The 26,963-nt window shown below is 46.2% G+C and overlaps 1 protein-coding gene across 1 annotated transcript in view; it reads left to right on the plus strand.

The window, feature by feature from the left end:
* Positions 1 to 15,132: 15,132 nt before the first annotated feature.
* The window catches only part of LOC145396066 (HAUS augmin-like complex subunit 4), a 204,098-nt gene continuing 192,267 nt past the window's right edge, over positions 15,133 to 26,963 (plus strand). The window contains exons 1-2 of the mRNA XM_080269531.1: positions 15,133 to 15,204; positions 18,677 to 18,839. Coding sequence (XP_080125657.1) covers positions 15,153 to 15,204; positions 18,677 to 18,839 — 215 coding nt within the window. The 5' untranslated portion in view covers positions 15,133 to 15,152. The remainder of the gene's footprint in view (positions 15,205 to 18,676; positions 18,840 to 26,963) is intronic.

Consider the following 26,963-nt stretch of genomic DNA (forward strand, 5'->3'; position numbering starts at 1 on the left):
CACACTATTGGGCCTCCTGCCCTGGACGTGGCTGAGGGCACTGACACCTCTGTGCTCACTAAAGGGCCTCTTGCCCCGGAAGTGGCTCAGGGCACTGACACCTCTGTGCACACTCTAGGCCACAGCCTTGGGCCTCCTGCCCTTGAGGGTGTAACTATGGCCGTTGCCAAAACGTTACTTGGGATCGAAACCTGTTCAGTCCCACCCCACTGCTGACGACAGTTGTCCCGCCTGCAAGGTCGTTGCCGATCCTTGTTCACCTGGTGTCGGGGCAGTTGCGGGGAAAAGGGGCCCAGGTCAGTAGTGGACGGGTGACCCTCTTGCCCTGGGTCACTAGCCTCCCCGTTGCGTCTTCTTGGGTTGGTGGTGTGGCGGTGGCCCGGTGGTGGGGTGGGGGGTGGCGGGGTGGGTGGTCCGGCGGCGGGCATTTTAAGCAGAAAATTGCAGTCACACTCCCACTATTGGGCAAAGCGGCGGTGAACATAGCACCGAAAATTGTCCCGCAGCTCACCTGGCAGAACTTTACAGAGTTCGTTGTTCAGGCCATCACCCCATCACTAGGGAAAGTGGTGGCACTATCCCAACTAGATAGTCTAAATTGACGGGAATCTAAATGATACCCTAACTCTGGCAAGACGCCGAGTCACCACTGCCTACCCTGAAGCAGATGAAGAAACCAGGGAACAACTCACGTTTCATACACTCCTCAGGATTCTCCCCAGTTTTATTAAAGAACATTTCATAATACACGAACTGACGGGAGACGTGGATAAAGATATTAGTTTAATGAGGCGCCTTCTAGCCGTCCATGCCACCCCTCAACGCATCGGCGAAATAAATCAATTCCCCATTGACCTCATCACCGTCAACCCGTGGGCATTTTCTCCGTGCTGCCACGGATGCCCGATCCATGACATCCGTGAGCAGCTAGAAGCTGCCCAGTGCAGCCAAATGACACGAGGGTGCTTACAAACCTCCCCATCATACGCAAATTCCCCTAAGCCTCAGGGGAAGAAAATACAAAAAAGGAAACACAAAAAGCGCGCCCCTACTGCCCTCACATCCCACCGTAATGGCGGGGGCCACCTCACATCTCCCCCAGTCTACGACAGGGGGGAACGTTAACTTTCCTTCTCCTCCCCTCTCGCTATCTCTTCTGTTCTACCTTCCCCTATTCCTGCCCCTAGTTCTTACCCTCCCACCCCACACACCACTATACCCCCTCAACACAAAACCTGCCTCCCTCTTACAGGCCTCCTAGGACCCTTCCCTCATCTTCCCCTAACCTACTTCCTAAAACCACCTCCCCCTGTCTACTGCCTTCCACCTACCACCCCGCACCACCCACCACCATCACTTCACCACCACTTGCTTTCCCCGCCCACATGGTCAACTCATTCACCTTCCCGATCACACCCTCCTCCTCCTCATCCACGCCCACCTTTTTTTCCTCGCTCACCTCCCCTACCCCACCTTCAACCTCACCATCCCCACGGACCCCCACCTTGTCCACAATAACCTCACCAGATGCCTCGCCGCCCACCACACCCCGCACCCCACCACCCATCACTCTCTCACGAGCTCAGCCCCCTGCTACCACCTGCACCGCCCCACCCCTGAACATTCAGACAACCCCGCGAGGCTGCATCTCCCCACCACCACCGGCTCCCTCTTCCCCTACACCTCAACCCACCTTTCCTCGCCTCCGACGACACACACCATCTGCCACATCCCACTCCACAGCCCCTGCCAAGCCATCATGGTTCCAGCACCGCACACTGTCCGCCATCACCCCCACACCCGCACCATCCCTTGGCTTCACACCCACCGCCCACCCCACACCACTAGCACAGAACCCTGCTACCACCCAAACCACCCCACCACAAAACACCGGGATGGCGCCACAAGATCGCACTCCCTCCTCACCACCTACACTCCAAGCCTCCTCTCCTGCCACCTCACCACCGCTACCAACCCCACACCCCCAACCTCCCCCTGCTCCCACAACGCCTGTCACATCCCCCTCCACCCCCCTACCACCTCAGCCTCCCCCGCCGCCACCACCCCCCGCACCTCACCTGGCATCTCACCCGCCACACCAACCTCCCCTCGCTCACCCTCACCCCTTCCCTCCGCAGCCTCACCCGCCACACCAACCTCCCCTCGCTCACCCTCACCCCTTCCCTCCGCAGCCTCACCCACCACACCAACCTCCCCTCGCTCACTCTCACCCCTTTCCTCCGCAGCCTCACCCGCCACACCAACCTCCCCTCGCTCACCCTCACCCCTTCCCTCCGCAGCCTCACCCTTTCCACCCGAGCCCACGTGCCCCGCCCACCCCGCCACCCCCACAGGACAACCCACTACCATTGCCCTCTCCTCTCCACACCTACGCACACCCACTCTGACGATCTCACCCTCCACTGCGCCCCCAACACGTGCAACAGCCCGTTCTAACCAACCCCTCCCATCCCGAACGCTCACTTCCCCACCCACACCCACCCTCAGAACCACCACCACCCCCTCCGGCCGACTCTCGCGCCCACCCGCCCGATACACCCATACCCCTACACCTCCTGCCTCCCCCCAACTTCACACCATTATGATACATCAAACCCAATTCCCCTCCACCTACACTCCCCAGAGACTCAACACTGCATTACCACGGCACAAAACCAGGCCCAGACCCTCAGTAGCCAGCATACAGCCCCTTACCACACCAGCAACAACACCGACCGAAATGAAGATCAGACGAGCCATATGGGCGCTGACCACAGGCAAGAATCGTCGGCTCAGAGGACCATGCCACCTGCTTACCCTCCTCCGGTCAACCCTCACCGACTCCACGCTTTTCCTCACCTGTGACGCCGAACAAGAGGAAAATTTTCACACCACTGCATGGCAAGCCCTACTGCAGCATCTCCAGCCTGCATACGCCACCCACGACACTCACGTATACCACCTCCAGCCACGGGGACGTGACTTTTTCCAAGGGGAGAATGGTGAAATACTTGGCTTGCAAATCAGTGCCCCAGGAGACGATGTGAGAGAAGAACAACATAGTGCCCCCAGAGACACGGAAGAACAACGTAGTGCCCCCAGAAACACAGTGAGAAAGAAACAGCATAGTGCCCCCAGAAACACACCGACACCCCTACCCGGACCCCATGGAGTAGCCACACCCACACTAGGGGACCCAATACGACAATGGCATAAGCCAGCCCGGGCCGTGCACCCTTATCACACTCAGCCGTTGCACCGCCACCATAGCAGATGGAGGACACTACCTTCGGGGAGCAGGACTGCCAAATCAGACCGGGGTGGAACTGAGACTTCAGTTCCCATCAGCGCCCCTCTGGAGACGGCAAATTGCCGCTCTCGCCTTCGTCAGTCGGCCAAGCGTCACACTGAAGGTGTTTCTGCCAAGACGGCCTATTGCCGCTCATCTCTTCTGCCCCCAGAGACGGCCTATTGCCGCTCCACCCTCCTGCTGAAGGAGACGGCCGATTGCTGCTCTGGAAGCGCCGCTCCTCAGACGGCCTATTGCCGCTCAACCCTCCTGCCGAAGGAGACGGCCGATTGCCGCTCAACCCTCCTGCCGAAGGAGACGGCCGATTGCCGCTCTGGAAGCGCTGCCCCTGAGATGGCCGATTGCCACTTACCCCTCCTGCCGAAGGAGACGGCCAATTGACGCTCCAGAGGTGCTGCCCTTGAGACGACCGAATGCCGCTTACCCCTCCTGCCGAAGGAGATGGCCTATTGCCGCTCCATAGGCGCTACCCCTCAGACGGCCAATTGCCGCTCCCTCCTCCTGTAGAAGAGACGAGCCCACGGCCTCTGGAGGGACAACCAGAGGTGTGCTGACTCCCCCACACAGCCGCGGCCTATTGCCGGGCCCCAAGGCCAGACAGAGGTGCCGACATCGCCGCTGAATGAGACAGGCACCCGGCTTCCCAGCCCCAGAGAGACCCTGTGAGGCTTAACGGCCTCCCCTGGCCTCCGGTCCTTACGCCTGGCCCTAGAGAAAACTTACCTGTCAGGCCCTAGTACGAGACGGTGCTGCAGCCCTTCCCTGATGGCGCCCCTTGATTTTGGGGACCGCAGCCCTCAGCCTCATCAGGGCCTCCCCTGGACTCCCGGGCGCAACCTCTCCACGCCCAAGCGACGGCGATGGACCTCCACCTCTGGCCTAGACAGGAGCCAGAGGCTCCTAGACATATTTGGCCCCAGCCCTGAGGGCCACACCCCTAACCCCAGCCCGGAGACTACGGGCCTGTGCACCACGTGCTGTCCTGGACAAGAGAAGACGCCCCTGCGAGCCGTCCTGTGCCCTCTCGGCACGCCTCTCCCTGACGGTGCCCCTAGCCCGGCTAAATAGATGCCGACGTGTCTCCCCGCCACCCCCAAGACACAAGTGAATATATGTCAAGTGTGGTATTGCCCCAAGATTAGTGACAGAAATTATATTAAGTGTGATATTGCCCTAGAAAACAGGTTACAGTGATATAGTGACCAAATGCATGTCCAGTAGCAGGGCCAGTGAAATCACGGGCGAGTGAGTAAGGATGAGAACATTGAGTGAATCCCGGGAACTCTGACTCATAAGTAACGCCCTCGTAAGAAACCAGTAAGAACTCTTCCCCTGAGGAAGTCTCTGTAGTGAAAGTATACATATGTCCCTTGCTGTCAGAAAACCATAGAAAGTGAGAATATCCGTCCCTTTGTATTACCGTAAATACAATGAATATCTAGTGTCCCGCTTTTCCTTCTCTCCCTACAACATCTCCTCCCCATTACTAACGTAATATAAACGAGTGATAGATTAAATGTCAAAACCCTTTTTCTATCAAGTGATACTAACAGTAAATTAGAAAGACGTATCCTTTCCCAAAATTACTATAACTCTGTTCCGGCTCGTCACGAGTCCTTCCCCTCCCCCCTCCATGTGAACTCCCCCTCCTGCGCTCTCACGCTCGCCCATGTTCCCTGTACACCTGTTCACTAGACTTTCTGTATTGGCAACTAAAATACCCCCCGCCGGACCACCCACCCCACCACCGAGCCGCTACTACACCACCACCCCAGGAGGACACAATGGTGGGGCTAGTGACCCAGTACAAGAGGGTCACCGGGTCACTACTGTCCTGAGTCCCCTTTCCCCGCAACTACCCCAACACCAGGTGAGCAGAAAGAGGCAACGATCTTGCGAGCAGGACAGCCGTCACCAGAATCGGGGTGGGACTGAACAAGATTCAGTCCCAGGTAACACCGCGTCGACGACCACTGTACGTGACGGGGAAGGAGAGGCCACTGTATGTCCTTCAGTTACCTCCCCATGGGCAGGAGGCCCAAGGCTACAGCCAGAAGTACACACCAGGGTAAGGGGACCCTCAGCTATGGCCTCAGTGTGTACCGGGGAGGGCGCGGCCTCTGTGCACCCCTCTCCTGCTGTTCTCTCCTACGGGAGCAACACCGCGTCGACGGCCACTGTACGTGACGGGGAAGGAGCGGCCACTGTACACCCTTCAGTTGCTTCCCAAAAGGCAGGCAGGCTTACGGCTATGACCGAAGTACACACCAGGGTAGGCAGACCCTCGGCTAAGGTCTCAGTGTGCAACGAAGAGGGCGAGGCCTCTGTGCACCCCTCTCCTGCTTTTCTCTCTTACGAGAGCAACACCGCATCGACAGCCACTGTACGTGACGGGAAAGGAGCGGCCACTTTACGTCCTTCAGTTGCTTCTCTAAGGGTAGATAAGCTCCCGGCTACGGCCAAAGTACGTACCAGGGTATGCAGACCCTCGGCTACGGCCTCAGTACATACTAGAGAGGGCGTGGCCTCTGTGCACCCCTCTCCTGCTTTTCCCTCCTACGGGAGCAACACTGCGTTGGCGGCCACTGTACGTGATGGGGAAGGAGCGGCCACTGTACGCCCTTCATTTGCTTCTCATAGGGCGGGTAGGCTCACGGCTACGGCCCCAGTACGTACCAGGGTAAGCAGACCCAAGGCTACGGCCTCCGTACGTACTGGAGAGGACACAGACTCCATATACCCTTCTCCTGCCTTTTCCTCCTGCGGGAGCAGCACCGCCTGCACGGCCACTGTACATGCGGGAGAAGGAGCGGCCACTGTGCGCCCTTCAGCTGTGTGCCCTAGGAGTCACGAAACCGCGTTCACGGCCACTGTATGTGACGGGGAAGGAGCGGCCACTGTACGCCTTTCATTCGTGGCTCTGAAAGCACTCCCGACGCAGGAAGTCCCTTGCGCGGCCGACCCCTTCCCTCTCGGCTGCGTGGGACGCCCTTTGTCACCATACGGGAGTGTTGCCTATCAGAATTCTTTCATTCCCCGAACTGCATCTCTCTGGAACTCGCTTCCCCAGAGTTGTTTTCCTCCAAATTTCAACCCACAACTGTTCAAGTCTAACTGTTACAGATATTTTATGAACAGAGGACACCAGTAATCTGGTGTAAGGATTATTTTTTTTTTTACCCATTTGTTTTTCCTTCCTCCGTTGTTATTTATATATATATATATATATATATATATATATATATATATATATATATATATATATATATATATATATATATATATATATATATATATATATATATATATATATATATATATATATATATATATATATATATATATATATATATATATAAAGGTGTTGCCAGAGTGGTGGCAAGGCCCAATCCATGCCCTACCTCCTATCCCTGGGAGATCCCTGTTCCTGCCAGACACTCGACGGAGACGGTGCCGCAGCTCACCCCAGTCGGCGCCTCCCCCTACAGGCGACCGCAGTCCTAGGAGCCCCAGGCCCGACCAGCAGCCTCCAGGTGAGGGCAACCCAGGCTCACTCTCCCCACGGAGCCAGAGGCGACAGGCCCGCCTCCTACAGCTGTTTGGCCTCAGTCCCTAGGGCCACCTCCCAGGTCGAGGCCCTCAGACCGGAGGGCCTCCCTGCATCCCACCAACGAGGCTCCAGTACGAGGGCCTCCTCTCAGGTCGAGGCCCCCAGACAGGAGGGCCTCCCTGTACTCCACCGACGACCAGGACCCGGGCAGTGACTCCTCTACGGGCAGTGTATTGCTCTCTACAGGAAGGCTCCTCCCAGGGCCTTCCCTTCACGCCCGTACACCAGAGTGATTTGTACCCAGGACACACGGGTAAATAGTGACGCCTCTTGTACCGCGAACAACCAAGACGGGAAAATAACAGTGAACAGTGACAAAGTGAGGGCCAGCATAATACCAGTGAAAGTTACCACTAACCTATTAAAGCTCGATACCCGGCAGAATAGAAAATAGCCTGAGTCCCAAATAAGAGAACTTATAGTAACTGTGAACCGAGGCTAGGGTGCGCGGAAGAATCAAGTCTGTGTATAAGTGCCGCCGCGACTAAGTGACTACATCAAGTGTCGCGATCCGCACCCTTCCTAGTTATAGTAGTATTCACCCCACTGACTCTTGGCCTTGTTCATTCCCAGTGCATCGGACTAAATATATATAATAGGAATTCTGCCTAAAGACGAAATAAGGGTATCGCATTATTATAACTAATAACATAAGTGTACATGTAGAATACTGTGTCTCAAGTGTAACTGTGAATCTTGGTGTTAAAGGCTAACCCTGTGTCCCTGTCTACTGTATATCCAATACCACTCTGTGTTATATGGTAACGGTGTAGAAATTAAGGCAATAGATGTGTTAAGGTATACTGCCTGGTTTTTATGTCCTGTTCCTTTGTGAGTGCTTTACTTCCGGTCCGGAAAGAGGACCCCACTTAGTCGCTGGTGTTCTTAAGACGAGAAGTCGACCTAAAAACACCCAGCATAACAGCAACCGTAGTGGTTAAGTCAGTATCCTGTGAGATACTAATATCCTAAGTAAGGTTTTATTTCTGTGTCACTATTCGTGTTGTAATATCTGTACTTTGTCCTGTGTCTGACTGTGGGAATATGCGTGTAAAAGGTTATTGCCTAGAGTTTTTGTGTCCTGCCTCTCTTTCATTGCATTAAGCTCCGGTCACGACAGAGGACCCCGCTACACGTTAGGTGTTTTAGGACCGAGGAGTCTGGCCTTTTTCACCTAGCATTACAATATTAGTATCCTAGTTAAGGTTTTACTTCTATGTCACATATTGTGTTCTAATATCTGCTGCTTTTGTCTTGTGTCTGACTGTGGTAATATACGTGTAAAAGGTTATTGCCTGAAGTTTTTGTGTCCTGCCTCTCTTTCATTGCACTAAGCTCCGGTCTCGAAAGAGGAGTCCCCGCTACACGTTAGGTGCTTTAGGACCGAGGAGTCGGGCCTTTTTCACCTAGCATTGCATACATACACATTAAAAGTATCAAAATTTCAAATTACCTTAGATTTTGCATCAAATCGCCCAGAATTACCTCAGAATTGCCTTAAAAATCCAATTACCTTAAAAATTACCTTTGATGAGTCAAAATAAGCCAATCTATGGTAATTACCTTGAAAGTGAGAGCCCTGCGGGTAGTACTGCCAATTTAGCGTTTTTTTTTTTTCTCTCTCTCTGCATCGAGATACACAACAGTGACAATTTTCGCTGAATAGGTACAATAAATTAAGCAATATTAAAGAAATTCCTGTGAAATTTAAGTATTATTCCCAAGATAAGAGCTCCTTCTCTGGCTTTCTGCATAATTTTATAATTAATATCGGCTTAGGATGAGTTTAGCTCTATCTGTGAGAATTTGGCAACTGTACCAACGTCAGGGTTGCCAAGTGTACGCTTTTCCCCGCACAATTGGGCTATTTTTGAAGAGCTTGTGCGGGAAATTTTTGGCTTGTGCGGGTTGGGATATTTGGGGCTATTTTTAAAGTATGTCATACAATGTTTTGGGATGCTAAAATTAATGAGAGAGTGGACTACGCATATTCACAGTTACAAAAAAGGGACACGGCTGTGGCTGAAGAGGTCCATGAGAGAGGAAAGAAAAAGAAGAGGGGGAGGAGGTAAGAAGTAAGGTGTGGGGGAAGGGGAGGGAACCTGTGGTGTGGGAGAGAAGGAGACAAGTGGGGTGGGGGATATGCTGATAATCTTGAGAGGAGGGAGACTGGTCAGGCGAGGAGGGGCCGCCCGAGGGAGGGGTGGTGAGAGAGAGGGGGGTTGGGGGATTAGTGGGAAGGGGAGGTAATGAAGGCTGAAAATACGAAGCAAGTTACTGTATATGGGCACATTTGCCGAAAAAAGGAAAAAGACAGGTCCAGTCTGTCCCTCCCCTCCACGCACCCTTGTTCCTCATCTCCGTGTCAGGTCATTTAAACTCATTATTTTTTCTCAGGTAAGAGATAATCCGGAAATTCTGAGGATCTACCTGGCCTGGCCTGAACACAACCCCACCTGCACAGTCATAGAAGAATAAATGGTAGTGTTTTGCCTCAATTCCACATTTCCACCTCTAACTAAAATAAATCTGTCACCTCAGATTTCCCCCCTAACCGATTAAACGTCATTTTCCCCCCTAAGTTAAAAAGAAAACCCATATATTTTGGGGGAAACGCCACATTAGGGAATCCTGGCCAGTAATATGGACAGCATAATTAGGAATATTAGCGTTTATCAAGTTGGGCTATTTTTGAGGTAAAGTGTGCGGGTCGCCGGGTTGCGGCTCTGGTGACTTGGCAACTCTGACCATCGTGTTTATCCGCCACTTTTGAAGTAAATAATGCGTTGTAGAGTGACAAATGTTTAACAGTCTTTGGCATCTCCTTTAGCTGGAATTACCTTGCCCTAAGCTTCAATTACGGTGGTTATATGAAGATATATGTACAAGGAACCGAAAGAAAAAAGTTCAGCTCTTTTATCTAAGGCAACGTCAACTGAGTGGGCTCGGCGTGTGAGTCCTCTTTAGCTGGAAATACCTTGCCTTAAGCCTGAAGTACGTAGGTTACATGAAGATAATGTGTACTAGGAACTGAAAGAAAAAGAATCAGCAGTTTTATATAAGACAACGTTAATTGCGTGGTGTCCCAGCGTGTGAGTGGTATACAGTAATTAGTTTTCAAGTAAAAATGACAAAATGTTCCTGTCAGCCATACCATTGGTATAAGATGACACAGCAGTGGCCAGGTAGTGTACATTAGCTGAGGGCAGCATTTTAAAGTTTATCATCAACATTTTATGAGTTATTATGTAAGCTGAGGATCAAGAAACGGGAGATGAACAACCAAAGTTGGGGAGGAGATGGAGTCAGTGATTTGGAGTGAGATGCATCAGGACAAACCGTGAAATGCATATAGGGATTGCTTAGGAATGCGAAAACTGTGTGTGGTGTGGCAAGAGTAACAACAAAGAAGAAAGGTACGGCATGATGGGATGAAGAGGTTTAAGAAAGCAGTGGAGGAAAAGAGGTAGAAGTGGCTAGAGTGGTTAGCCTATGGTACAGGAGAGGGGTTCAGTTGAAATAAGAATGAAAATATTGAGAGCAAGAAACACGTAAAGAGATTAGTGAAGAGGAAAAAGAAGGAGGTAAATGATCTAGGAAGAAAAATGACTGCAGATTACTCTGAAAATCTCACCATCCTTTCACTTGATGCAGTGCTGCTCTCAGGTGTCTGCTCTTTCCTCTCCCTTCATCCTTCTTTCCTTCCATCCTCTTCTATCTTTCTTTCCTCTTCATTCCGCCTCTGGGTGACTCTACACTGAATAACAAGCCAATTGGTTTCCTGTACACCAGGAAACCATTTACCATACTATGCTGAGTGGTAACCGTACAACCAAATTTTGGCGCCTTGTGGTTTAGTGGGTAATTATGGTGCTCCAATCAGATTAAGCTGGTGAAGGTTTATATCTAGGGGGTGGCTGGAATTTAGTGCTCACGTAATGCCACTCAGGGATGAGTGAGGCTGGTCACTCTCATCTTAAATGTCAGGACCAACTTGCCTAGCCCGAGGCTTCTGTGCTCCTCATGGGGCAATGTAGGATTGGATGATGGATGGATGGAAATATGAAGTTATTCTGGAGAGAGGTGTGGAAATGTAGAAGTGACAGTGGAAAGAAATGTGAAAGTGTGAAGGATGTAAGTGGTAGATTATTAATCCATGGAGATGAATTAAGGACCGGATGGGAAGAATATTTTGAAAGCCTGATGAATGGGAATAGAGAGAGCAGAGTGGCTGTAAACATGATTGGGTTTGGGGGTGTGCAGAGAAATCAATAATAATAACTAACTTAGAAAATATGAAAGCCATCCAGACCTAACTTAGATGCAACCTCATTTACTGTAACATTATACCTATCTATCTGTCTAGGCTATTGCCAGATGCCACAATCCCATAAGGGGTGGCCATTTGACTTTGAGTTGTTTTCTGGGGAGGGGCACTAACCTTCTGCCAATCCACTTGTTGACAGACAGGAAACACCAACAAGGCAATACAGGTTACCACCCAACACTGTAGATTGTTTCCTGGGTTAGGGTCCAGGAAATCATTAGGCTTGTCACTCAATGTAGAGCCACTTGAAAAGGAAAGAAGAGTTATAAAAAGTGACAGGAAAGATGGGAGAAATAGGAAGAGAAGAGGGCAGACACATTTAAAGAATGATTAATGTGAAAGAAGATGTAGTCAGCACTAAATCAAGTGAGTGGATGATGGTCACCACCACCTACCACCAATAATACCACAAAATACACTACTGGTATCAGTACCAGTACTGTGCCAGTATCAATATCCTGGGAAGAATTCAGGCCCTGGTACAGTACTGTGTAAGCTACCAGTAACTAACCTTACAGTACAGTCAGCACTCTGAGGAGGGAAACACATTCACATGTACACAATCCAAACTGAAATATACAAGAGGAGTAGGGGCGGGAGAGACCGAGGAAGAGATGGAGTAGAGAGGTATGTGAGAGAGGGAGGTGTAGTTGGGGAGGGCAGTGACATGGCAGGGAACAAGGCAACATGGAGGCAATTGGTTTGTGGCCACCCCTTACAGGATTAATTCTTTTTTCTTTATGTGAGGAAGAAGGAACCAAAGGCCATGAGCCTGCAATTATTGTTCCTTCCAAGAGAAAAAGAAAATACAAGAGAGAGCCAGATTCAAGATCCGATCATTTTGAGATGCCTGGACACACTGTGTTTGAAAGACTGGAGATCATAGGAAGCAGGAAATACAGACAGAGGGAGATAGTTCCAGAGTTCCTCTGTTGCATAAATGAAGGACTGGGAGTAATAGTTAACTCTTGCATTAGAGAGTTGGATGGAAAAGGGATGAGAGTTTGCTGCTAGATGGGTGCCACGCACCTATCGTAGAAGTGGAGGAATGCATGCAGACAGTTCAGAGGAGCAGTGACCATTGAAGTTGCAATAGAAAAGAGATAAAGATGCAACAGTATGATGAAGAGACAGAGGTTGAAGGGAATCAGTAAGAGGAGGAGAGTTAATGAGACGAAAAGCCTTTGACTCTGCACTATTGGTAGACAGACAAATAGACAATTCTTGCCATGTAGCTGATAGCTATTTTTTTCAAAATTATTTAGTAGCTGGTTTTTCTTTGATCAAGATTGTTCAAGAACAGTACCTACAGTAATGGGATCCCTCAGTGTTTTATGAACCAAGATATTATTGCCCTTTTTTTTTTTATAATAGCTTCTGGTACCATTAACTGCTGTACGGTACACTGGCATTCTTCAGTGTCGTGATAACCAGGTTTTAGGTTTGTGCTGTTGACATTTGTATTGACTGAGGAATGTTTAGGGTGTTTTGTATCATTTGTATACCGGTACGGTATATTGTATCATTTGTAAAGACTCCATCATGGTTGCATGCCTCGGCCTTGGTCGCCTAATGGTGACTATCCTCGCTGCTCGTTCCCTGGCAGCCTCCCTATTCAGTCCCTTATCCCCCATTTTTAATGGTGCTGGAGTGAGAATCCTTCTTGCAGTAGGACTGAAAAAACTGGTTGGCTGTGCCCAGTTATACAAACATCCTCATCATCCTCCCTATTCCCCAAAAGGAGGTTGGTGGTCTGCAGGAGGAGAGCAGCCTTGGCCTGCAGTCCATCAACTTCACATTCAGAAGAGCGTGGGATTGCATGTACCACTAACTTCAACTAACTACTTTTTAAAAAAATGTTAAATAACTGAAATCCATTGCAAGGGGAAGTTTGTGTTTCCTGTTACCATACCTAAGCTATGGTATATTTTTTCATATTCCTAATTTGTAGTATCATATAGCTGTAGCCACTACACAAGTCAAGAGTGAAAGCAGTGGAAATGAGTTATTTAAGAGGAGCCTGTGGACTCACATGGAGAGACAGGCTGACGAATGAGGATATAAAGGAGCGTTGTGGTGTGGATGTGGATGTGATAGGAAGCGTTATGAGGAACACACTGAGGTGGTTTGGCCATGTGGAGAGGATGGAGGGTGAAAGACTGACAAAGAGAGTGTATGTGAGTGAGGTGGAGGGGGGAAGAGGGAGGGGGAGGCCGAGGATGAGATGGAGGGATGGGGTGGAGAGTTAAATGAGGGAGGGCGGTGTGAGTTGGGAGCAGGGCAGTGAAATGGTGGGGGACAGGGCGACTTGGAGGCGATTTGTTTGTTGCCACCCCAAAGAGGATTGAGGCGTCTGGGAGTAGATAGATAGATAGACACTACACTGTAGTAAAGATTTTGTACTTTAATGTAATTTCAGATTTTAATTATGGTAAAAAAGCTCTTCCTAGAGTAGCCTTTTCAGTTTACGTCAGACGCTTTCACTTTATAACTATCATTTTAACTTCCAAAAATGGTTTAGTTACCCTAATACAGTACATCCCCTTAGTACGCACCTATATGGGCGGCAGAGTACGACTTGTACTAGGAATTCGCGTACCGGGTACTGTGAATACATAAACTTATGGGAAAAATTACATATGGGCAGCACCCCCCTTTATGGGCAACCCTTGAGACACTTTTCAGACCTAAGTATTGTACTATACAGGGAAACTATCTAAGACATATTACCTAAGATAAAGTAAACCAACAAATTTATGGCTTTACTAGGTAAATCAACAAGGATATGGCTTAACTAAACCAACAAGAATATGGCTGCTCACCTTTACCCAAGATGACAGCAGGCGTGATGGAGGTAAGAAGAGGATCTGAGGCAGGATGAGGCACATAGCGTGCATCTCCTGCATCACCCACTGCACCACCCGACACCACCTCATCACTTTCGTCACCAGCACTTTCGACACTTTCACTACCTAATGCACTCACATCGTTCATAAACCCTTCAAAGTCTATTTCTGACACCTCAGACATCGAATCAGCCTCTTGATCCTCCTCAGGATATGGCTCTTCTGATGTTGAAGGGAGTGATTCCTCACTTTGTTCAAGCTGAAGGAAACGGGTGATGAGTGTTTGCTTCCGTCTGTTTACTTGCTGGTTGTGCTTGTCGGTGTAGTAGTGGAAGGTTCTGTCCAGTGAAGGCACCACCTCCTCCACTCGCAACTGAGAGCGTTTGATTTCCTTGAATTCTTCCTTGAATTTATCAGGGGCACACAGTACCCTGCTGATCTCCATCATGGTCAATTCTTCACTGTCCATCATTGGTGTTGCTGCCTTTTCTGCTGCTATCTCCTGCTCAAGATGGGCAGAGCGTAGGCAACTGTTATCGCTTCTTGGGGGGGCAATGTCGTGTATTCGGGGTAATGCCAGATTTGGGCCACTCTTTGCTGCCCGTCTCGCTTACAAGGAGTTCAATTTGCATACTAATAAAAAATACACTAGAATAAAAAAAAAGAATAGGTCCTCGCGTACAAAGGGGATCGCGTACTCGGAACTCGCGTACTGTGGGGATATACTGTACTGTACTGTACTTGTTTGATTTATAACATAATTGTATATACATTTCAGTCATAAAGTGAAGGATATCTATGTCTGTAGCTGCTTGGCTGATGTGTAAAATTTGAAAATATTGTCTTCATACAGCATGTGAAGCTACCATCCTGTATATGCAGTACATATCGTACATATTCCATTAGCTAATTGATTCCACTTGTCGTGAAATATATTGAATGATTACGGTATAAAATTGAATGAGTACTGTACCATACAGTATGAAAATAATAATACCAGTAATCCTTATTTACAGGTACCGTATATGATCATCTGAATCAAACGATTAAGCAAGCACGATGAGTGACTCATACCTTCCAGACATCTCTGCAGAGAGCTTAGCTAGCCAGTGTAAGTTGAGGATCTCTTCCTATGATTTTGTTGCAGCTAGTGGTACAGTATATATGGTACTGGTAGCCCCATGAGGTATTCCAGGGAAGAAATGGTAAAGTTCCAACCTGTGTGGAAATATTTCTGTGCCTTCATATATATATATATATATATATATATATATATATATATATATATACTGTATATATATATATATATATATATATATATATATATATATACTGTATATATAGGGCCTATATATGAGTGGAAGTAATGCGAGTATAAGTGGCTGGGGAATGGCTTGGAGAAGGAGGGAGGTGAGAAAGAAATCAGTAGGATAGAAGTTGTGGAAGCAATGAAGAAAGTTAAATCAGGGAAAGCCCCAGGAATTGATGGAGTGTGTGGTGAAATGCTGAAGCATGGGGAGAGATAATAGTAGAATTGATGTGGAAGATGTGCAGATTGGCCTGGGAGGAAGGTAGAGTCCCGGAGGATTGGAAGTCAGGTATAATTATTGTCTTGTACAAAGGAAAAGGGGAAAAAGAAGTGTGTGGTAATCATAGGGGCATTTGTCTTCTTAGTATAATAGGAAAAGTGTATGGTAGGATACCTGTTGACAGAGTTAGAGAAAGAACAGAGAAATTAGTTGGAGAAGAACAGGGAGGCTTTAGGAAGGGAAGAGGTTGTGTAGATCAGATATTCATTCTTAGATCTTTAGTGGAAAAGTTTCTAGAGAAGGGAAAGAAGGTGTATGCAGCTTTCATGGATTTGGAGAAAGCATATGACAAGGTGGATAGACAAGGATTGTGGAAAGTGTTAAGAATATATGGAGTAGATGGGAAGTTGTTGAATGCTGTGAAGAGTATGTACGATGGTGCGAAGGCTGCAGTGCATGTGGATGGTGAACTAATTGAATTTTTCTCTTTGAAATTTGGGTTGAAACAGGGATGTGTCATGTCTCCATGGTTGTTCAGTCTGTACATGGATGGGGTAATAAAAGAGGTACAAGGTAGGGTAGTGGATGTTGGAGTGGCCCTGGTGAGAGAGGAAAGTGTTTGGAAACTCCCTGTACTGTTGTTTGCAGATGATACTGTGTTGTTGAGTGAAGACGAAGGGGAGCTGCAAGGCTTGGTGGATGAGTTGGGAGAGTGTGTAAGAAACGGAATCTAAAGGTGAATGTAGGGAAGATTAAAGCGATGGTCTTTGAGAGAGGTGAAGTCAGTGAATGTACAGCGAGGTTGGATGGTGAGGAATTGGAAAATGTGAGTACAGTACATTTAAGTACTTGGGTAGTGTGATGAGTAAGGATGGAGGTTTGGAGGGTGAAGTGGTTGAAAGGGTACAGCAGGGAAGAAAGGTTGCTGGTTCTTTGAAAGCAGTGATAAGAAACATGGAAGTGAGCATGGAAGTGACAAAGTTACTACATGACGGTATTGTGATACCAACTCTAACCTACGGAAGTGAAGCTTGGACGTTGTTGGAAGGACACAAGTCAAGAGTGAGAGCAGTGGAAATGAGTTATTTAAGAGGAGCCTGTGGAGTCACATGGAGATACAGGCTGATGAATGAGGATATAAAGGAGCGTTGTGGTGTGGATGTGGATGTGATAGGAAGCGTTATGAGGAACACACTGAGGTGGTTTGGCCATGTGGAGAGGATGGAGGGTGAAAGACTGACGAAGAGAGTGTATGTGAGCGAGGTGGAGGGGGGGAAGAGGGAGGGGGAGGCCGGGGATGAGATGGAGGGATGGGGTGGAGAGGTATATGAGAGAGGGGGGTGTGAGTTGGGAGCAGGGGAGTGAAATGGTGGGGGACAGGGCGACTTGGAGGCGATTTGTTTGTGGCCACCCCAAACGGATTGAGGCATCTGGCAATAGATATATATATCATCCTCAGCCGCTGAGGTTCACTGCAGGACCGGCCTATCCCTACTGAAGCAGGGACGATACAGCCAATGTATCTCTATCAAGTGGCTTAGGCTGTCTGGTAGAGACCTATATATATATATATATATATATATATATATATATATATATATATACAGTATATATATATATATAGTGTTAGGAAGAGAGGTTTTACTACTTGTACAGCTTTAATGTACAGTACTGGGGTATTATGTATGCTGAGGAATAAGGAAAAAGAATTCTGCTGATATTCCCTGTGTATTTTAAAAGGAATGTAAACTTGGGACTGAAAACCTGACCTCTTTTATTGGTATAGCAACGTGATGACCCCACTGCCCACAGATGTTGCAAGCTCTTATATTTGCTAGTACCCAAGAAAGACAATAGAGTATGTGAGTCTTCCTTTCTGTGCAATTCATATCTGCAGGTAAATCAAAGAGATACGCTAACCCCATCCAGTTTATTTATGGAAAGTTACCGGATAGCACCATTCACTGGACCAGATATGCAGTAAATCTGTGAGGCGGAGCCAGGATTCTGGAGGCTTGAATGATGTGTGTGTGAAAATTTGGTTCATTTCACTTGGCATGCTGTTGATAGTTTTTACATATGTACATACATCATTGGGTCTGGTTAGTACTTGGATGGGTGACCGCCTGGGAACACCAGATGCTGTTGGCATCCCTACGTGTCAAGTGGGGTTGGTGGAGGATTAGTGCCCCTCCCTGTAAAACAATTAACTCTAAGCCCTTGGCCACCCCGTTTGGGATACATGGCGTCTGGCAATGAATGAATGAATGAAACGTACATCATCTAATCCTGTGTTGCCCCATGAGGAGCGTAGGAACCTGGGGCTAGGCACGTTGGTCTTGACATTTAAGATGAGAGTGACCAGCCTCACTAATCCCTGAGTGGCATTACGTGAACAATAAACCCCAACCACCCTTGGATATAGGCTAAACCTGCACCGGCTCAATCCGATTGGAGCGCCTTAATTAACCACTAAACCGCCAGGCACCGTAGTTTGGTTATATGGTTGCCACCCAGTGTAGTAAATGGTTTCCTGGCATAGCCTACAGGAAACCGTTTGGCTTGTCACTCAGTGTAGAGTCACCCGTGGACAGAAGGAAGGGGAAAGAATGAAAGAAGGAAAGAAAGAAAGAAAGAAAGAAGGAAAGAAGAATATAAGAGGAAGGAAGAAAGAGAGGAAATGGCAGCCATCCGGGAGCAGCACAAGGTACATTGAGTGAGTGGGTGGTGAGCACCCCTACCTACCACATTTTCAACATTTCTCTGTCCTTACCCCACCTTTAGGTGGTGCAAAATGTCTTGATGATGATTTTTTCCCATCATTTTAATTGTATTTTCACATGTTTGTTGAATCTTGGTAGAATTAGTTCCCCTCCCCAAATAGATAACTTCATGGACCAGTAGGCTTCCTATTAGCTGCCTTTTTTATATATACTTTCATTACCTCTATATATTCTCAGTTTTATCCACAGTGTTGATTTGCAGTAAGGTGCAGCTCCCTTATGTTGCTACCCTTCTTATGATATTGTACTGTAATCTGGTGTATCATTACAGTGAGTGGCAGTCTCCCAGTGTATGTGTCTCCTGATGATGTGAAAAAGCAGCCTCTACTGTGCCACCTTCTGGAGGACCTCAACCATCGCCTCACCCCCACAGGAGTACACAAGACTACCCACACACACCTCACACAGGCAACACATGCTATGATGCATGCTAGGTATGCTACTGCATCTGCTTTTTATGTAAGGCATATCCACCACTTTCCAACCTTATACTCACACATTGTAGTAAGGAGAATCATGTATGAGCTGAGAAGCATACCAGACCTCTCTCAGATTAAACTACTTGTATTAGCAAGCAGGGGAAAGTGAGAGAGACAGTATTAGGTGAACTGTTGTTTTGATTGTACATCTGGGGGTATTTGCATTAAAACAACTTTTTCCCATATAGGTATCATGTAGGGTAGTTAGATACATGTACACCAGTGTTTTGTCATCTCATCAGTGTGACATATTTGCCATTTTATTCTTCTGACAATTTTATTCAGCTTAGGAGAGAATTTTTAAAGTATGGGTGTCAAATGCATCCTTCACTAATTATCTATGTCTACTGTATAGCCAGATGTCTTAATCTCATTAGGGGTGGCCACAGACATATCGTCTCGATGTCACCCAGTCCCATGTTATATTGCAGCCCTCCTCCCAGCTTACATCCATGTTGCCCTGTCTCCTGTCATTTTGCTGCCCTTCCCTTAGCTTACACCTCCCTCTCTCATATACCTCTCTACTTCATCCCTTCATCTCCTCCTCAGTCTCCTCCTCGCTCTGTTCCCCCCTCACCTCACTCACATGCATTCTCCTCTTTAGTCTCTCACTCTCCATCCTCTCCACGTGGCCAGACCACCTTAGCATACTTCTCCTGATGCTTTCTGTCACATTCACATCCATACTACAACACTCTTTCATTTCCTTACCGGTGTTTGTCAGTCTTTATCTCCATGTAACTCACATGCTCCTTTCATATAACTCATTCCACTGCTGTCACTCTTGTGTTGTGTCTTTCTAGCAAGGACTAAGTTTCAATTGCATATGTTAAAGTGAGGATTACAGTACTGTCATGTAATGACTTTTTTACGTACATGCTCACTTTCCCTATTTCTTATCACTTCTTTCAATGAACCGGCAACCCTGCTGTACCCTTTCAGACACGTCATATCCTTACTCATCACATGACCCAAATACTTAAATGCATGCATACTTTCCATTTCCTCACCATCCAGCCTCAGTGTGCATTCAGTGATACCGTGAACCGGGGTGAATTCGGACACGGGGTGGCTTCGGACGAAATTTGCATAAAAAGATTAAATGCTACGCAGCTGCTAAACGAAGAAAGATATCGTATATCTTTAAACGGAATAATGTTGCATAGGTTTTGTAAAATGTTATGTATAATTATCTTTTTAAAATATTATGTTCCACTGGTGAATATATTGTAATAAAGACAATGCTATTTTTTGGTGAAAAAATGAATACGGGAAAACTTGGTCTGGTGTGAACGAATCATAACAAACCGCACGCTTATACACATTTAGAGGTTTACTTTAACGTCTAACTTGAAGATTGGAACAGAGAAAGGGTTAAAATCTGCATTTTAAATGTATGTAAACATGACATGAGTGAATGTGTATGCATTTTTGGGGTTTAAAGGGGTGACTTCGGACAATGGATATTTAAAGGGTTGAGGTCAGACAGCATATCTAATTTGCTTTTTTTATATGTAATAAAACATATTTTGTACAATGTACATAGTCTGCATGCCTATCTTTGTTTTTGCATTTATATAACAGATGAAGTGTGAGATGAATTAAGCCACAATGCCTCGAAATTACAAGAGAGTGAGTGTATCTACCAGTGATGGTAGAAGACACTATACGGTGGAACGCCGTGGCAGCCTTTTAGAGTGTGCTAGTGCAGACGTACGTGATGGAAAGTTAAGTGTCAGACAGGCTGCTAAGAAATATGATGTTTCTAAAAGTACTTTACATGACTATATGACAAAGAAACATGTAAAAAAACCAGGTGGACAAACTGTCTTTACTCCAGAAGAAGAACTACATATTGTGAACCGAGTCATTACACTGGGAGAATGGGGTCTGCCTATTGACACTTTTGAACTGCGAATGTTAATAAAGTGCTACTTAGACGAACGTGGGATTACTGTGAGACGCTTCAAGAACAATCCTCCTGGAACTGATTGGAGTTCGTGTTTTCTGTTGCACCACAAAAACAAACTGGCTCAGAGGGTTCATTCATTCATTCATTGCCAGACGCCATGTATCCCAGATAGGGTGGCCAAGGGCTTAGAGTTAATTGTTTTACAGGGAGGGGCACTAATCCTCCACCAACCCCACTTGACACGTAGGGATGCCAACAGCATCTGGTGTACCCAGGCGGTCACCCATCCAAGTACTAACCAGACCCAACGTTGATCTCAAAATATTAAAGTTGCACGTGCTAAAGTCGGTCCAATTGAAATCAATCAATATTTTGATAATCTTGAAAAAACACTGAAAGATGTGCCTCCTAGTAACATCATTAACTATGATGAAACCAATCTCTGATGACCCAGGAAACAAGAAAATCTTAGTTCGCCGAGGTACCAGATATCCAGAGAGGGTAATGAACCACACAAAATCCAACATCTCCATCATGTTCTCTTGTTCCGGATCTGGAAAGATGCTTCCACCATATGTGGTGTACAAGGCAGTAAACTTATACAACACTTGGACAGAAGGTGGCCCTTCAAATGTGCGATGCAACAGGACAGAGAGCGGGTGGTTCGACAGTAATACGTTTGAGGACTGGTTCTTTAAAGTTGGATTACCTCATGCAAAACGTCAGGACGGCAAAGTAGTGTTCATAGGGGATAATTTAGCTAGCCACCTTTCTCTGTCTGTTGTGGAAGCTTGTGAGGAGCACAACATTGATTTTGTTTTATTGCCCCCCAATTCTACACATCTCACCCAACCCTTAGATGTTGCTGTCTTCCGTGCAGTGAAAACTCATTGGCGTAAAATTCTAAGTGAATTCAAAACATCAAGTATTGGAAGAAGAAGTGTGTCCCTTCCAAAATCAGAGTTCCCAAAGCTTCTAGGACAACTGCTCAATAGAATAAGTGATAATATTATGAAGAATATCATGAATGGCTTTCGCAAGTGTGGGATAACGCCACTTAACAGACAGGAGGTACTAGCTCGTCTACCACAACACACTGATTCCGGTACTGATACCGGTACCACTGTTACTTCAGAGATTAACACTGATACTGGTAGCAGTACCAATGCCTCATCTCAAGCATCTACCTCGGGTTATGCAACAACCCCACATGTACCTGCAAGAAATTCAAGTGCCAGTAGTACCACCGGTAGTGATTTTGCATCACATTTTGATGAGTCATTGGTCAGTGTTCTATCGGAAATGCGATATGGAAAGAAGCAATCATGCCAGAGGAAGAGGAAACTAAAAGTGCCTGCAGGCAAGAGTGTAACAGCTAAGCGACTAAGGAAAATGAGAGAAGAGGGAACTGTAAGCACAGATTCTGAGTCATCCAATACTGGTACCGGTACTGCTGCAATACTTAGTGAAGTAGAGCTCCCTATCATAGATATGGATGGTGAGGACCTGCAAATACAGCCAGTGAATCAAGCAGAAGAAGATTCTCCTGAAGCAGCAGGGGCAAGTAATGATGGGACACTTGAGACACAAGAATTAGAGGCAAGTACCAGCACTGATGGGACAGCTATGACGCAAGCAACAGTAACAAGTACTGGTACCGGTACTGGTACCAGAACTACAACTGAGACAGCAGAGACAGATGTAGGCCCAACACGTAATCCTAAGCTACATGACTGGGTGATTGTACAACTTTCAGATGAGACAGGAAAGAGGAGGAAGTATTTTGTTGCTATTGTCATTGATGTACAAACATTGAAAGTTAGGTTCTTAAAACATGTAAGAGGTACAAAGAATGTGTTTGTAACTTCTAATGTTCCAGATGATGAAATGTGTGCCATAGACGAGTCAGACATAGTAATGTACTTACAGGAGCCAATCCTGGACAAACGAGAACGTATGATTTTTTATCTAGATGTTACCTCATGGCCACAGTAAGTCATTGTGTGATCTCTTAGAATTCCAGTAGTTCACTTTGTTGTAATATTTCTAGTTATTGTGCCTTATTCTTGTCATATTTCTAGTCTGTTCTTGAAAAAGGAGAAGATATGATTTTCAATCTTTATGTTAATTCATGGCCACAGTAAGTCACTGTGATCTCATAGAATGGCATTCGTTCTGTACCGGGTATTTATGTCACATTTCTAGTCTGAGAAGAGATATTATTTAGTTTAATTGGTTTTGTGCAATGTGAGAACACATATTATTTAAGTTACCATATGGTACCGGTATGATATCCTTATAGTTTGTCTCCACTCCCTCCTCTTGTTCCTCATCGACTCCCCCCTTGCATTCCTAACTCCTCCTGTTTCTCCTTCCCAAGCTCCTTCTCTCATTCCTTCCCAAACTCCTTCACTCTTTAGCTCTTTCCTTCCCTATCTTCTGTTCCTCCATTCCAAGTTCCCTTTAATTAGGCATTTAAATAGCCGGCACGCTTTAAACCGTCCTGTCAGTCTGTCACAATCGTGCCTTTAAACCTGCGCATAGCGTGGGAATGTACCATATTTATGTCACATTTCTAGTCTGAGAAGAGATATTATTTAGTTTAATTGGTTTTGTGCAAGGTGAGAACACACATTATTTAAGTTACCATATGGTACGGTACCGGTATGATATCTTTATAGTTTGTCTCCACTCCCTCCTCTTGTTCCTCATCTACTCCCCCCTTCCATTCCTAACTCCTCCTGTTTCTCCTTCCCAAGCTCCTTCTCTCATTCCTTCCCAAGCTCCTTCACTCTTTAGCTCTTTCCTTCCCTATCTTCTGTTCCTCCATTCCAAGTTCCCTTTAATTAGACATTTAAATAGCTGGCACGCTTTAAACCGTCCTGTCAGTCAGTCACAATCGTGCCTTTAAACCTGCGCATAGCGTGGGAATGTACTCCCTATAATGTATATGTATAATCAACTAAACTGGGGTTGTAAGTCAATGAAAAATTTATTTTTTCATCTATTTTTGCTATATATCACTGTATTATTTACTTGTAATTTTTCTATATTTTTTTGTATTTTTTTCAGCAATTTTTTTAAAAGTCGCGCAGTGTCCGAAGACCCCCCAGAACTGTCCAGACATTCAGCTGAGCTACTAGGGGCCCATTTCAGTGCATTTCTAATGAGTGTCCGGGGTCACCCCAAGGCTGTCCGAAGTCTCCCCAGTCCGGGGTGACCTCGGACACCTATAAAATATTTTACTACGTCTAGATGGAGATACTGAGATTATCTAGCTGTTAGATACTTACAGGTTATTGGCTCACGTACGTATGTAATACTTAACATCAGTATTTTGGCCAAAATAAATTGTGTCAGGATGAAAAAACCTTCAAAATCGTCCGAAGTCACCCCGGTTCACAGTATCATTTCTCTCGAAGATCACAACTGTTCCTTACGCTCACCTTTAGATTCCGTTTTGTACATACTCTCCCAGACTCATTTACCGAGCCTTGCAGTTCCCTGTACTCTTAACAATACAGTATTATCTGCAAACAACAGAACAACAAGTTTCCAGATGCTGCTCTCTCTCTCATTAGGGTCCACTCCAACATCCACTGCTTTACCTTGTATCTCTTTTATAAATCCATCCATATACAGTACAAACTGATCAACCATGAATTCATGACACATCTCTGTTTCAATCCAACATTCAGATAGGAGAATTCTCTTAGTTCACCATCTACACTAACTGCAGCCGTAGTGCCCTCACACATACTCTTCACAGCATTCAGTAGCTTTCCATTGACTCCACATATTTTTTATATTTTCCACATTCCTTGAATGTCTACTCTGTTGTATGCTACAACTTCTTTCCCTTCTCTAGTTCCACATTCCTTGTCTATCTACTCTGTTGTATGCTACAACTTCTTTCCCTTCTCTAGAAACTTTTTCACTAAACACCTTAGGGTGAATATCTGATTTACACAACCTCTTCCCTTCCTGAAACCTCCTTGTTCTTCTCCAGCTGACTCCTTTGTTATTTCCCTGTTGCTGTCATTAAGTGTTCTACCGTATGGTTTTCTTGTCACACAGAGTAGACAAATGCCCCTATGATTACCTTACACTTCTTTTTCTCCTTTTCCTCTGTACAGGGAAATAATTATACCTGACTTCCAATCTTCTGGGACAATACCTTCCTCCTAGGCCAGTCTGCACATCTTCCATGGTCATTCTACTGATGTCTTTCTCTTGTGCTTCAGCATTTCACCACATGTTCCATCAGTTCCTGGGGCTTCACGAACTCAAAGAGTTATCATATGAATCCTTTAGGGTGAATAAAATCATTGGGAGATAGCAAGAATAAAATGTAGAGTGTTAGTGGATAAAAGTGATTTAAATTTTTAGGACAGTGACCTATTGTCTAGTCATTAAACATGCTTAGTGACCCATTACTTTATTTGTTCTGCTATTAGAGCTTCGTTCAGGAATCTGATGATTAAATAAATGACTGATAATATGACTTTCTATCTATCTATCTGTTTATAGCCAGATACCATAATCCTGTAAGGGGTGACCGTTTGACTTTGAGTTAGTTGTTTTTCGGTGAGGGGCACTATCCCTCCGTCATCCCACTTGTTGACACATAGGGAACACGTGGGTTGGTTATATGGTTACCACCCACAGCAGTAAATGGTCTTCTGGCTTACAGGAAACCATTAGGCTTGTTACTCAGTGTAAATCCACCTGAAAGGAATGAAGAGAAGTGACAGGAAAGATGGGAGAAATAGGAAATGAGGAGGTCAGACAGAAAAAAAAATGATAAAGGTGTAGGAAGAAGTAGACAGCACTATATCAAGTGAGTGGATGATGGTTGCCATCACAGTATATGACAGTATAGCTTATTGTCTTTATTAGTTATATGGCATTTCTGAAACAAAAGGTTTATCAGATCTCTCAAGGGATGTGAAACAGAAGAGAAAGTCAAGTACAGAAAGTCTCAAACTTAATTTCTCTTCCTGTTGTACCACTGGGAGCTTGGAAAAGTAAGTTCCATTCTCAATATGTTGCCATTTCTGATGTCCTTTTTGCTGTTAAGTCCACTGCATGCAGTCTGGACTCACCACGTGATTGGGTTGCATCAAGTTAAAACCTGTCGCATAGGTCGTTATGAGTTCAGTGGAGTTAGGGAGGGTTACCTCAACCATGAAACCTAAAATGGCCCCCTAAACCTTTGCTTCCTACCTGAAGTTTGTCCTAGGCCAGTCCAAGTCATCACCAAGGGCCCCACCCCAAGGCTGGGAGACAACTGGAGGGCCTGGATGATCATTCCAGGTCATCAGGAGGAGGTGAAGGGAGATGGGGAGAACGATGCAGTGGTGCCACGGGAGAGTGATGTGTTGAGGTCGAGGGAGAGTAATGCAGTGAGCCCAATGGAGAGCGGAGCAGTGAGGCTGAGGAAGAGCACTGCAGTGTGACCGTGTCCACACAAGATTCTTAGGGTGGCCATAAAAAATATAGTTCTAGTGAAATGATGACCAATTTTTTAAACGTATTTCAATAATGAGTATAACTTTTGAATTATCATTCCAGCGATGTATCACATAGCGAGCAGTCGTATAGCGAAACCAGAGTGTATTATGAAAGTACAGTATTGCCAAGTGCAGTTCCATTGGTAACCTATAAAGGTACTGTGTCAGTCTCCCCAGATTTACAATACCAGTTGTATGAAAAAAAAAAAATTGATATTTTTAAAGACTTCCCTGGCTTAGAATAAGGACTGTCCTTACGAAGCTGTTTGTAGTAGAAATGCCAGTCAGTGGTATAGTCATATCCCTTTGTCAAACCCACTTTTATATGTAAATTTTTTTTAGTTTTTAGGGGCTGGAATCAGTGAAGTGGAATGAAATGGATCTGGACAGCCTGTGGAATGCATATAGGGATTGCTTAGCTATGAATGCTAAAGCAGTGTCTATCTATCTATCTATCTATAGCCCGATGCCCTAATCCCGCAAAGGGTGGCCGCAGACAAAACGCCTCCAAGTCACTCTGTCACCCACCATTTGACTACCCTCCCCCCAACTCACCCCCCCCTCCCTCATATACCTCTCAACTCCATCCCTCCACCTCATCCTCGGTCTACCCCTCCCTCTCCTTCCCTCCACCTCACCTACATACACCCTCTT

The sequence above is a fragment of the Coenobita brevimanus genome, chromosome 34 (genome assembly GCF_032717465.1).
Source record: "Coenobita brevimanus isolate Jiangsu-jjx chromosome 34, ASM3271746v2, whole genome shotgun sequence".
NCBI lineage: Eukaryota > Metazoa > Arthropoda > Malacostraca > Decapoda > Coenobitidae > Coenobita > Coenobita brevimanus.